At 40.2% G+C, this 13702-nt stretch overlaps 1 protein-coding gene across 12 annotated transcripts in view; it reads right to left on the reverse strand.

Annotated features, from left to right (window-relative positions):
• Positions 1-708: 708 nt before the first annotated feature.
• Positions 709-13702, reverse strand: part of METTL8 (methyltransferase 8, methylcytidine) — a 99429-nt gene continuing 86435 nt past the window's right edge. For 6 of the 12 annotated variants that reach the window (XM_042949107.1, XM_042949115.1, XM_042949105.1 and 3 more), the window contains 2 exons: positions 13165-13471; positions 709-3119 (listed from right to left, as the gene is read on the reverse strand). In XM_042949107.1, coding sequence (XP_042805041.1) covers positions 13281-13471 — 191 coding nt within the window. In that variant the 3' untranslated portion in view covers positions 709-3119; positions 13165-13280. Of the gene's footprint in view, positions 3120-13096; positions 13472-13702 lie in introns of those variants that run through there. The other 6 variants (XM_042949114.1, XM_042949113.1, XM_042949112.1 and 3 more) reach the window with 6 other exon arrangements.

Raw genomic sequence — 13702 nt, forward strand, 5'->3', positions numbered from 1 at the left:
ATAAATGTGACCAAAGGTAAGCCAGACCGGGTTCCCTGCTTGGAGGATCAGGTGAATGGTGTACGTGCAAGGAGTGGGGCTTTGTAGCACTATTACTAGGGAGAGTCTTGTAGATCTCTTGAAGGCAGCCCAGATATCATCTCAGTTGTGACCAGTTAGATGGATTGTGGTGATGCTGAATGGTGCTGAGAGATACTGTGAGTGGAAGCCCTAAATGCTGTGAAGGAGGTGGTCTGTATAGAGTTATGGGTAGTATTATTAAAAGTGATCTTGGACAACAGAGGGTATGTGGTACAGGGGCTACATCTTGAGGACTTTTTTTCACATGCTTTGTTTGTCTTTCACTGGGTATCGCACGACTAGATTTGTTCATGGAGGGCCTTGGAAAGGGTCTCAAACATGAGGATGCCAACTGATATGGTACAGTAGGGTAGACTGTGGCAGTGCTGGCCAGTGGAGCCAAGAGGTTTAAGTAGGTGCCTGGAGCTAGGCAATTTACGTGAGAGATAGTTGCCACATCTCAGACAAATGGGCATCCGGCCTAAGTTGCAGGCATCTAAGAAGCAAGGGCCCAGGACTTATTCACCCTAGTATTGTCAGTGTCCAACACAGTTTCTGGAACACAGTGGGTGCTTAATAAATGTTTGAACGGAATTGAATCTAAGCCAAGGAAACAGAAATGACTTTCTGAAATAAAAAACTCAACTCTTCATAGTTAGGAACAGTTTCTTATGACTAATTTATTTATATTGCAGAAGGAGTCCATTTCTCCTCCTCTCCTCAAAAGAGACAAAGACTTGATCACCATCCTTTGTTAAAAAAAAAACACAAAACTATTAGTGATAGATTAATAATTATCACTTATTAAGCACCAATCATCTCCAGGCACCATGCCTTACATTTGATGTGCTTTGTATTTTGTATTTGCAACAATCTTCAGGTAAGCAATATTGTCTCCAATTTATAGTTTAGGACACTGAGGCTCAGATACCCAGATGGGTCCTGTGTTTCTTCTCTGAGAACCCTTTTTGCCTGTTCCTCCCTGGGAACTATCATTCTCATCTTCTAGTGTGCTCTTCTTCTAGGACAAATAAACATTTTCTTTAGCTTCTAAACACAGCCTTATAAATAAACTATTAATAATCTTATCTATCTCCGGCCTTCCCCAAGTTCCCCACGTTCTTTGAGTTTGGCATCAACTCTGTCTTTAAAACACCATTCAGTGGGGGAAAAAATCACAAGTTTTGACTTCAACACAAGAATAATAGAATCATCTCCCTTCCATTTTAAATCGTGATAGAAACTACTAAGCACCTGTTCACATATTCACAAAAAGCTATTTTTTAAAAAATGAACAAGTAAAAGGAACAATAATCACCAGAAATCCTGGTGAGAGCTGGGTGGTGTGGTGTGGTTTTGGGTGCTTAATACAACCAAGTGTGTAAAAAGGATACCAGGCAACAGCACTGAGCACCTGAACTACACATTTTCTAGGTGCACAAGCCGGGTCCTGGTGCTGTACACCCAAAGGTGAAGGGACACAGGGTTCAGGAGGTGAAGCAGAACAAATAACGTGATGTGGGTTTAGTCGTCTCCCGTGGTCTAGAGTAGGGCAGCTCAAGGTGTGGGCTGTGGGCAGATGCTAGTCTGTTTTATTGCCAGCCTGTGTCAAGGTAAGTAGAGAAACTGAATAAATTTACGTCTGTTGAATCTAATAAAAATCTTGGGCTTGTATATTACCCATCTTTATTTTCTCCTGTTCATCCCTTTATTTCCAAACACCAGAGCAGCGCTTGACATGTAGCTGGTATACACTGGCTGCCTGGGAGATAATAAGGAGAGATTGCTGGGGAGAGGGCAGAGACTAGGAAACACAATGCCAGGAACTGGAGGACGTCTTTTTTTTTTTTTTTTTTCCTAGTAATTTATCTTTGAAAAGTATTGGTCTATGACAGGTTGCAAATAGGCAAAATAAAACAAAAGGCAACAACTCATCCTTTACCTCAGATAGTTTGAGAAGTGCTGGGCTAGAGCCAGTTATTTGTTTTGCAAGTCAATATAGAAGCGGGGCTTGGCAGAGTTGTTAGATCTCCTGACCATTTATTTAGCAGTCTAGTAAAGATTCAAGTGTAGTAGGGTTTCCAGAATAATTCACTGGTAATACCTTTGGAAACTCACTTTTAGTTCCCAGCATTCCAACTGTCTACATGTGTCAGTGCATACCCTGAAGATTCCATCCATCACCAAGGCAGGTGCTCATAGACCTCGTCCACTGCCGCAGGATTATAGGTAAATGCTGAACAACTAGTGAAGGGGTAGCTCTCTAAGCCTACTACTCAGCAAGTCACAAAGGGCATAGTAGAGTCCACTCCACATTGCTCTAGCCTCAGTAGATGTGGCATAAGTTTACTAGGCACTTATAAACATTTCAGGTAACGCCCACTCCTGTTGTTTCTCGCCATGTGGAGGGCCCACCTGGTTTCTTTAATCCTGCTTTCTTCATTCCTGAGAGAGGTAGAGTACCTTATACAGGTGAATTTGGGAAACGAATTAGGCATGCTTAACCTAGTCCTCCTCCTCTCTCTCTCTCTCTCTCTCGGAAACTGGCTACTCTGTAAGAGGCTGTACAGGGGCAGACCCCCATGAGCACAGTCAATCTGTGGGTCTTGATTCCTGGATTGAATAGTAGGAAGCCAATTTTTCCCATGTACCCTGGGCCATTTTTCTCCAGTATCAGCTTCTCTCAGCTGGTTTGAAGTTTGGGCAGGAACACAGAGATATTTTGGGGGCTTCTCTCAAACCTAACTAAATGGTGGTGACTATACATTGAGGCCTTGTCTCATAGGCTATGCTGGCCTGCATTCTTCACGTGCCTTCCATTAATCTTCTCGCAGAGGGTCAGAAGATCATGAATTACTTGGTGACTACATCATATTGATATGTAATCTGTACCTTCCTCTGTCATACTGGTGAATGAGGGCAATCTTCTGGCTCAATGTCCCCTTCTGCCTGCACTTCTCTGGGTGTGTTTCTCCTAAAGCTGTGTCCCATCTTTCCAGGTTTTTGAAGATCAATAAATTCATACTTTGTGACACATCATGATGGAAAACATAAGGGTCCTGGAATCAAAAGGAAGAATCAGATAAAAGGGAGTCTTTGCTCTTCCAAAAGGTATCAAGAACAAAATGTCTTACTAGCTGTTTCTATGGTATAATTCAGGTAAACAGGAAAAAGCTCATGGCCTCTCCAGCCTTTCCATTTCCAAGGCCAACTTAGGGCTCTTTTTTGGCTCTTTCTGAGCTAGGCCAGGGGGCATTTAAGTTTACAGCCCATTTCTCTGAGATTCAGTTACAAGTCACTCTTGCTATAATTTTCTCTGACCTTGCATTTTTCTTTGGGTCACTGGAGCAGTATTTGGTTAATCTGCCTGTGAACACTGCTTACTTTCTCTAAGCCAGAGTGTGGCTTGCTTCTTCTGGTAGCCCTTCCTAGTGATGACTAGCTATGCCTGGCTGAGGTTGAGAAATGACTGACCCTAGATTCCTTGTCACCGTATTGACTCTGTCAACTAGACCCTATTTATGCCCATGGCTTTGTATTGCTTTTCCCCACCCCCAATTACGGCCTTATTACTTTGTATTACAGATTAAGTCCTTAGGGGTGCCTGAGTGACTTAGTCCAAGTGTCTGACTCTTGGTTTTGGCTCATGGTTCATGAGTTTGAGCCCCACATCAGGCTCTGCGATGACAGCCTGGAGCCTGCTTGGGATTCTCTGTCTCTCTCCTTCTCTCTCTGCCCCTTCCATGCTTGTGCTCGCTCTCAAAATAAATAAGTACACTTAAAAAAAGAAAAGACAGTACCCACCCCCTTGATGTAGTTCTTTGTCAGTGTTTTCTATTTTTATCATTCAACTTTGCTAGTCCAAACATATTTTAATGTAAAAATGCATTAATATAGAAAAGCATCGGCTTCAGGTTTGGAAAGTGGTCCCTTTGGAAAGTTACTGACCTCATAGAACTATAAATAAATTCCCCAAGGTAGGATGAACCGAAAGTAACTTATATTCATATACAAACATAATTAAGTATAGATACAGTTGCATAAGTAGAATAAGATTTAATGTAAATGTGCCAAAGAGAAGAAAGAACCAAAAAAAAAAAAAATGCATAAAACTTGAAATAAGAAAATGTTCAGAGGCACCTGGGTGGCTCAGTTGTGTGAGTGGCTGACTCTTGGTTTTGGCTCAGGTCATAATCTTACAGTTTGTGAGTTCAAGCCCCAGGTCTTGTTCTTCACTGAGCATGGAGCCTGCTTGGGATTCTCTCTCTCCCTCTCTCTGCTCCTCCCCTGCTCACTGGCTCTTGAAATAAATAAACAAACATTAAAAGAAAATGTCCAACTGGATAATAACCAAAGCTTCATTAACTTAGCAGTCTTGGGGGCCCAGAAAGTGAGGCAGCCCAAGCCAAATTCCTCTGGTGTTGCAGGTCCTTCTATACCAGCCCAGGCAACTGGCGATGGAACCAGAGCAGGGGCAAATGTTGTGCAGCACACTGTATTGTAGGTAAAAACCAGCAAACAGGGAATTCATTATTCTTGAAAGTTTCCCTGTGTACATGATCAGCTTCTGCGTGCACTTGGAGGAGAGACAACCCTATTAAAATGCCTTTTAAAAAGTCAGAGCTAAATGACTATAAACATGAAAACTTTGAGGAATGGGGGTAAAATCTATGAGGAAAACATCAGCTTATGTATCCAGGGAATGAGCAGAACTTAATTCCCATTCCAGCATGGGGCTGCTGGGCACCAGGCTCCTTCCACTCTGGGTAGAAAACAAATCCCCAAGTTGCTACTGAGCCAAACTTTAAAGGCCAGTCAGGAAATGAGCAGCACTCCCGAATGGGAAAGACTGGATCAGTGTTTTTTCTAAAGTAAACAAAAGATCTGCAAAAGTATTTCCTTGCACTATTTGGCAAGAGAAAGAAGCACCTGGAGAGTGAGTTAGGATGAGAAACCATATAAGACATGGGAGTAAAACAAGGATGGTTATAATGAAGCTTTGTCTCACTAATCTCCAGAGCCCAAGTGTTCTATTAGGAAACAAAGCTGCAAATGAAGAGACACTCAGAAAGACTGGTTGATTAAGAATATATTCAGGGAAAGGATAAATAGAATAAATGCTTTTCTGGATCTTGAATTGCATCCTTCATTTGGATTTCTTAAAAACTTTAAAAATATCTTCTAGAGAGTCAAAGTGGAATATATACATTAAAATAAATGAGGGCTGTGAAGGAAGAAGTATGAGCAATGAAAAAAGCAATTATCCTTGGAGACAGAAATTTCCTTGCTTCAATGCAGCATGTGACGCTGGCAATTTCAGCCATTCTCTTTCAGGTGCTTTTCAGTGTGAGTTCCAAATGCTGCTTGAGGGGACTCGGTCTCAGTTACCTGAGGGACTGGGGCATAACTAAAGATGTATGGAGAGCTATCACATTCTTTACGCCAAACATTCTGTTCAGTAGGATAGCCTCAGGAGGAAGATAAGTCACCCTTGGGAGACAGGTAAGAGAAATGAGGCAGCAATTGCATAGCATTGACTGTGGTAAGTACATAGCATTAAAACAAAACAGAACAACAACAAAAACCCAAAAAAACCTCAAAGGCATCTCATCATTAATTTTACGAAGTCACACAGTTTTGGCTCTTTTTCCCAATGAAAAAGGCTGAAAGACTTGAAGTGTGATTGCCATTCCTCAATGATTCTGAAACAACCAATAATCAATACATAAAGATTAACGGAGAAAGAAAATTCATTTCTGCTCTTTGTGCAAGGAGCTAGGAAGTGTCACATAAGGGAGCAATGGATTGAAAAAACTGCCAAAAAACTTGTATAAGCCTAACAAAACTTACAGTTTTCCTGGACCAAACCCATCAGCCCAAGTAGGAGAGATGGTGCTTGGGGCTTTTAAGGAGGCAATCAATGGCTCACTTCATTTGATAGGCAACATCTGATAGAAAAACATGTATTTTCTGGGGCCCAGGCTCAACTTGGTGCCTACCTGCTGGAGAAAATCAAAGATAAAGATGCAAATCCCTGGGAAGCCAGGGACACAGCTAACTGGACGCTTTTTGTGACTCTCTGAAGTCCATGTGCTCCTAAAGTATTGATTTTTTTTTTCTCCTTATGAAATGTTAACATGTATTTTTATTCATTCACCTGCCTCTAGCTGTTCCTTACTAAAGGTTAAGTGGTTGTGAAACCACATGCACTAGAGAATCCAAAGCAGCTGTTTCAAGCTCTTGAACAAGTAGTGGTGCCTTGTAGTTCCAGGGGAAGAGGCGGGGGGCTCTCTTTGACCACCTGCAGGTTTTACTGTGCTCCATCCATCTCATGCCAACCTGGCTTGCCAGTGTTAGGGTCACTGTGCTCTGAGACACTTCAGAATGGTGCTCTGGGGAGCTGTGTTCTGCAGCCTCCTGGGCCTCTCCGGCAGGTGCACTTGCATTTTCAATTTGATGCTGTTTTTCTTACCCTCTGCCTGCACTCATACACAGAACTATTATTACTTGTTACTGCATGTTGCTGATTCATACTCGGAGGAAAAAGTAATTTTGTCTTCAACACCTCTTCCCTGTCATTTAAGGCATATGTTAATGAAAGACAGATTTTGGCATCCATTCTCTTTTGCAGCTTTGAAGCCACAATATAAGATTCATTATAACTGAAGATGCAACTGTTATTTTACTTCTATTTATAACAACACCAAAGTCATCTTGCAGGTACCTTTGTGCCTCTCAAATCCCAAACCATATTCCAAGAAATGCTCAACATTTTAGGCTTGAATTGGCATTAATGTACATACAATGTTTTAAATAAAGATGTTTCCACTTGTATTTTATTACTGACAATCCCTGAATTCACATATTTTAGATTATACAAAAGCTGAATCCCTTTGAAGACATGTTAAGGGCTTTTTCAGACTGATTTTTTTTTTTCTTTAAGTGAGGAGTACGCAAGTGATGGGTGCTCTGCTCACTCGGAGGGGAGCCAAATGGAAGCCTGAAGCCTGAAGCCTGAAGCCTGAAGGGGGTGGGGTGAGAACAGAAGTAAACATATGCAGAATGCTGAAAAGAACTGATTGAAAGCTTTTGCTCTGTCATTCCTCTCTTTCCTTTCCTGCTTTTCCTTCCCAGTTTGTGACTGTGGACCAAATGCAACCTACTTATTTCAAAGAATCACTGGATCTGGAATGAGCTGTCACCTTGTAGATTGTCTCATCCAAACTCCTACCCATTGCTATAATTCTCCGCTTGATTCAGGAGCACTTTTTCTCCTCCAGCAGCTTTCCCAGCAGCATTTGAGCCTATCAATTAAAAGTGTGCTGAGGAGACTAGAGGTTTTGCAATCAGTTCTGGGTCCAAACTGTGGCTCTCTCACTGACTTGTGATATCCAGGGCAAGTTATCCCAAATCTCAGGGCCCCTGTCTTATCTGTTAAATGGTTATAATAGAAATGAATTCACAGCAGTCTGAAAATTAAATGAAGTAATAGTTTAATATATAAAACTGTAGTCTATAAAAGACTCAGCACTCAGAGCTAAATTAAGAGTAGCTAAGTGTTGGGGCGCCTGGGTGGCTCAGTCGGTTGGGCGTCCGACTTTGGCTCAGGTCATGATCTCGTGACTTGTCATGCGATTTGTGAGTTCGAGCCCCGTGTCAGGCTCTGTGCTGACAGGAGCCTGGAGCCTGCTTCAGATTCTGTGTCTCCCCCTCTCTTTGTCCCTCCCATGCTCTTACTCTGTCTCTCTATAATAAATAAATGTTAAAAAATTTTTTTTTAATAAAAAAAAGAGTAGCTAAGTGTTTCAAAAGGAACTAAGACCCAAGCTTTCTGTTGACTCCAAGGCAATATTTTTCCACGGCATCTTACTGTCTTTCTCACAAGGTCTCATGAAACCGCTGAAAAAGTTTCTGTTGCTGGAATACTCTGTATACTGTCTTATAGACTGTAAATGTTGTTACTAATCACAATACCTCACACATATTCAGTGCTTTAGAATTTACAATGCACTTTCACATGTGGGGAGGGAAAATCCACGCCAACATGTCGTCTACGGATGACTAATAGAGGCAGGAAGCAGAAGGAGCAGAGGCTCTGAAAGAGGTCTATTAGTGATGCAAATGTGAAGTTATCTGCACTTGTGAGGAGCATAATAAACATTAAAACCAATTAGAAGTAACAACGAGTGATAAGTTCCAGTTTCAGAATTCGGCTTTGATGAGTTAGAAAACCATAGGAAGACAGCATAAGAGTTTGGGGGCAAGAATTTAGCTAACCTGAAGTTTCAGTCTAAATGATTCAGATGCCCAGGGGGACATCTCTTTGCCTATGGGTGAGGTTTCACAAACTAAAGTAACTATTTAGATTGCATAATGGTAGAAACCTCCGTGTGTTCATAATTCAGAGACAAAGCATATGGACCAGAGTCAAGCAACACAAATAATTTCTCAGAAGTCAACATTAACTTGGTGTTTCAATACAACAAATGTGTCATACAGAATGCAAAACTTTTAATAACAGAAACCGTTACCTTGGCTTTTTTGCAAACTTCTGAGAACAGTTTGTGTAGGAGAGTTTTTACATTTGGAAAATACTCAAAAGCGAATTTTTAGAAGTATGGAAAAATAGAGGGTGCATTTTTAATACAGAATATTTCATTGTTTCTATCTTGCAAGAAGATGAAGGAACATCTTTTTCGATTAGAAAGAAAACTGTCCTTTTGAAATTCAGCTCCCTCAGAAGAATTTTTAAATATCAAACTCTGCCTAACTGGTCCTAGCTTTATGTTTATGAAGAAAAAATTAGAAATTTCATGCAGTTATCAAATATTTTAAGCTAATACCCAAGCAGATATATTTGCAACACTTCATGATTTTAAAACAACTCAAACTTATTACTTTCTGGAGGTCAGAACTCTGAAATGGGTCTCACTAATCTAAAATCAAGGTATCGGCAGGGCTGCTTTCCTTCTGGAAAGGCTCCAGGGAAGAATACATTTCCTGTCTTTTTTTTTTCCTTTTAATTTATTTAAATCCAAGTTAGCTAACATATGGTGTAATAATGATTTCAGGAATAGAATTTAGTGATTCATCACTTACAACATTCATTCACCGAGTGCTCGTTCCCACAAGTGCCCTCTTTAATGCCCCCTGTCCATTTAGCCCATCCCCCCACCCAACACCCCTCCAGCAACCCTCAGTTCATTCTCTGTATTTAAGAGTCTCTTATGGTTTGTCTCCCTCTCTGTTTTTATATTATTTTTGCTTCGCTTCCCTTATGTGCATCTATTTTGTATTTTAAATTCTACACGAGTGAAATCATATGATATCTGTCTTTCTCTGACTTATTTGGCTTAACATAATACACTCTAGTTCTATCCACATTGTGGATTGGATTGGAAAGAATTTCATTCTTTTTGATCACTGAATAATATTCTATTGTATATATACCACATCTTCCGTATCTATTCATCAGTTGATGAACATGTGGGCTCTTTCCATACTTTGGCTATTGTCGATAGTGCTGCTATAAACATTGGGGGGCATGTGCCCCTTTGAAACAGCACTCCTGTATCCTTTGGATAAATACCTAGTAGTGCAATTGCTGGGTTGTAGAGTAGTTCTTTTTTTAATTTTTTGAGGAATCCCTACACTGTTTTCCAGAGTGGCTACACCAGTTTGCATTCCCACCAGCAGTGCAAAAGGGTTCCTCTTTCTTTGCATCCTCACCAACATCTGTTGTTGCCTGAGTTAATTTTAGCCATTCTGACAGGTGTGAGGTGGTATACCTCATTATGGTTTTGATTGATATTTCCCTGATGATGAGTGATGTTGAGCATCTTTTCATGAGTCTATTAGCCATCTGGATGTCTTCTTTGGAAAAGTGTCTATTCATGTCTTTTGACCATTTCTCCACTGGATTGTTTTTTTGAGTGTTGATTTTGATAAGTTCTTTATAGATTTTGGATACTAACGCTTTATCTGATATGTCATTTGCAAATATCTTCTCCCATTCCATTGACTGCCTTTTAGTTTTGCTGATTGTTTCCTTCACTGTGCAGAAGCTTTTTATCTTGATGAGGTCCCAATAGTTCATTTTTGCTTTTGTTTCCCTTGCCTCCAGAGACATGTCAAGTAAGAAATTGCTGCAGCCAAAGTCAAAGAGATTGTTGCCTGCTTTCTCCTCAAGGATTTTGATGGCTTCCTGTCTTACATTTAGGTCTTTCATCCATTTTGAGTTTATTTTTGTGTATGGTGTAAGAAAGTGGTCCAGGTTCATTCTTCTGCATGTTGCTGTCCAGTTCTCCCAGCACCATTTGCTGAAGAGATTGTCTTTTTTCCATTGGATATTCTTTCCTGCTTTGTCAAAGATTTGTTGGCCATACATTTGTGGGGCCATTTCTGGGTTCTCTATTCTGTTCCACTGATCTGAGTGTCTGTTTTTGTGCCAGTACCATACTGTCTTGATGATTACAGCTTTGTAATACAGCTTGAAGTATTGTGATGCCTCCAGCTTTGGTTTTCTTTTTCAGGACTGCTTTGGCTATTTGGGGTCTTTTCTGGTTCTATATGAATTTTAGGATTGTTTGTTCTAGCTCTGTGAAGAATGCTGGTGGTATTTTATAGGGATTGCCACATGATTTTTTATTATCTATAGGCAAAAGGTTACCCCCCCACTCCTTTTTTTTTTCCCCCTCTGCCAAAAATCTGTTATTTTGTCTAGCAGCAACTTTAAGTAGGGGGCTGATTTAGGTGGGCTAAGCAAGAGAAAGACTGACCAGACAAGCAGAAGACACTGGTAGAAATGACCTATTGAGCAGCCATGTGGATTAAGAGGTCTATGCTAGACGGAGCCCAAAAGAGCCCAGTTTGTGTCTCACAGTCCAAATTTGGTTGATGTATTTTTGAAGTTTCTAAAGGTTAACTACATGCTATAATACATTATAGAAAGACACAAAGCTGAATTTTACTGTGCCAGTCAAAAGCCTGGCTTGAATCTGCTATTTAGGACTGAGAGAGAGAGAGAGAGAGAGAGAGAGAGAGAGAGAGAATGATTTACATGTGTGAGGATGTGAGAATGATTTTATCTTCTGTTGTTTTTAAAACCACCTTAGGCCATGATTTTTAAATTGAGACACAAGAAGATCTACTGGGGTTCCCATAGCAACATTAACTTATCTAACTGCCCTTGTTGTATGTAATACGTTCATTAGTTTGGCTTTAAATGTACACTTTAATTATGAAATACAACAGAGTGAAGAGTCTCAGGCAAATTTCAACTTTTGGATTATTGACGTAAGCATATTTAAACAGAAACCTTAATATTGTACTTCTGAGGAATTGCTACCAAGGCAAGTATATGCAAAAAGCTTGTGATCCTCCTTGCTCCCACGTCTGACCTCACTGCATTCCATTCTACATAAGATGCCCTAATCTCTCTAAATATATTCATAACATGCTATCAGTAGGATAAAACAGAAACAAAGAAACAAACTTCAGATTGCTCCAATCCAGAGACTAGAACCCAATGTGTCCCCCCCCTTTTTTTCAAAGTTTATTTATTTTGAGAGAGACAGAGAGTGAGTGCAAGCAGGGGAGGGGCAGAAAGAGAGAATCTCAAGCAGGCTCCGTGCTGTCAGCACAGAGCCCGACGTGGGGCCTCCATCCCACAAACCGTGAGATCATAACCTGAGTAGAAATCAAGAGTTGGATGCTTAACTGACTGAGCCACCCAAGCGACCCCCCAAAATGTGCTCTTCTATTCAAAGCTGTCTATAAGCTGACCTCCCTATCTTCTGTCCATGATTCCTCATCTCAAATGGTCCATACCAAACACACTTGTTTTTCATCATCTTCTGAGAGCACATGTTCAAGGACTAGCCTCACACCCACCTCCCCCAGAATGCTGATACTTCCCCTTTCCTTCCCACCAGCTAATCTTTCTCTCTCTTTGGAACCACTATTGATGCTGCTACCACTACTACGTGACATATTTATGACTAGGCAGCATCCCTCTTCTCTTTTTTTGATAACAAGGTCTTCATTCTCCTTTGAGGAACTTTTCTCCACTCCATACATTCAGTCGCATCGTCAATGAAGCCACCCTGCCCCAACCTGTCAAGAGATGAATCCATGACCCAAGTGGGACCAATCACATTCTTACAGAAAACTGAATTTTAAGTGAATTCAAAAAGGAAAAAACAGTGGGAACTAAATTTTTCCCATGGTGGTCCTTCAAGAGACTATCCATTTCTTCCAGATTTCTGTGGCTCATAACCAAAGTCCACTAGCTGATAAGTTCCCTATTTGAGTACCTGTTCATATATTATCAGAGATTGTGATTGAGAGGCTTGGGATGTGCACATTTTTCTTTGCCAGCCAGATCCTATTTATGCTCCCTGAAGACAGGACTGAGTCTTTGTTGTATTACTCCATATAATTTCACACAATGTAAGTACCCAGTAGATGTTGTATAACAAACGAAAAACCAATCTTAGAAACTCTGTTTTTACAAAGTACAATTTGAAAGCCAACTTATACCCTTTTTGAGGCAAGGTGGTAAATAAATTTTTAATTGCTACAATTTAAGAATTTTCTCGTGTATAGCAGTTGTCTTAAAGAGAGATTACAACTGGTATGCCTAAGAATAGCCTGAAAATAATGTTAGCTTGGGTCATACTTCCCCAATTTTAGGAAAGGAAAGAGAAACTAACATTCTATTTCAGACATTAGTTTCTGAATCAAAAAAAAAAAAAAGAGTTTTGGGAAAAAACAGACAACAACAAAACAAACACCTTAGTCTTGGTTTTGTGACTGGCCAAGGAAACGAGGAGAGCTGCCTTTCCGCTATCAGATAAGAGAGGAAGAGAATTTAACTGTGTTAGACTAATGTATAAATAGATGTTTTTTTCCCACTTCTAAAAAATGGCAGGGTATAGTTTCTCAGAATCATCTGACTTATATCAGTCATTTAACTGAATGCTTATAAAATTCAAAGAACAAACAAAATGGTTAGACACAATAAACCCAAACAAGCTTGAGCACAGAATATGGTATACTCTTCCAAATCATTTACAAGTGCTTAAAATGAACAAAAGAGCTCACCCATGATAAACAGCAGGATATACAAATTCTCTTGTCTTCCCTTTCAAAAATGAAAGATTTACAGAAGTCTTTGAATAGTGTAATCCTCTGGTTTGTACCTTAACATGATACATAACTCAGCCATGAGAAAGGAGTGGTGATACCAATTTGGAGGGTTTTTGAGTCAAGTGTAATGGTTTCTGGAATTTGCCTTGAACCCACACTCGGTGCATTTTCACTTGTTTTTTCCTATTAACTTGTAAGCGACGATCAACCAGATTTTGCTTCTCATCTAACCCAGCCTTGCAGAACATAGTGTGGACTTCCCCTGTTGAGACAAAAGTGGCAATCAAATGTATATGTGACTGGGGCTTGGTGGGGGGAAAAGGAGACAGTCAAGAACAATGGAATGACTGACCATCTAAATTTCATTTAAACCAAGAAACTCTCTAGTACAAATTAGTTAAGGAAACCTGTGAAACCAAATAGGTTTCTTCTACTTCACAGAAATATACCAATATACACAGTTTAACATAGCAGGCATAAATAGATATACATT

The sequence above is a fragment of the Panthera leo genome, chromosome C1, assembly GCF_018350215.1.
Source record: "Panthera leo isolate Ple1 chromosome C1, P.leo_Ple1_pat1.1, whole genome shotgun sequence".
Lineage (NCBI taxonomy): Eukaryota > Metazoa > Chordata > Mammalia > Carnivora > Felidae > Panthera > Panthera leo.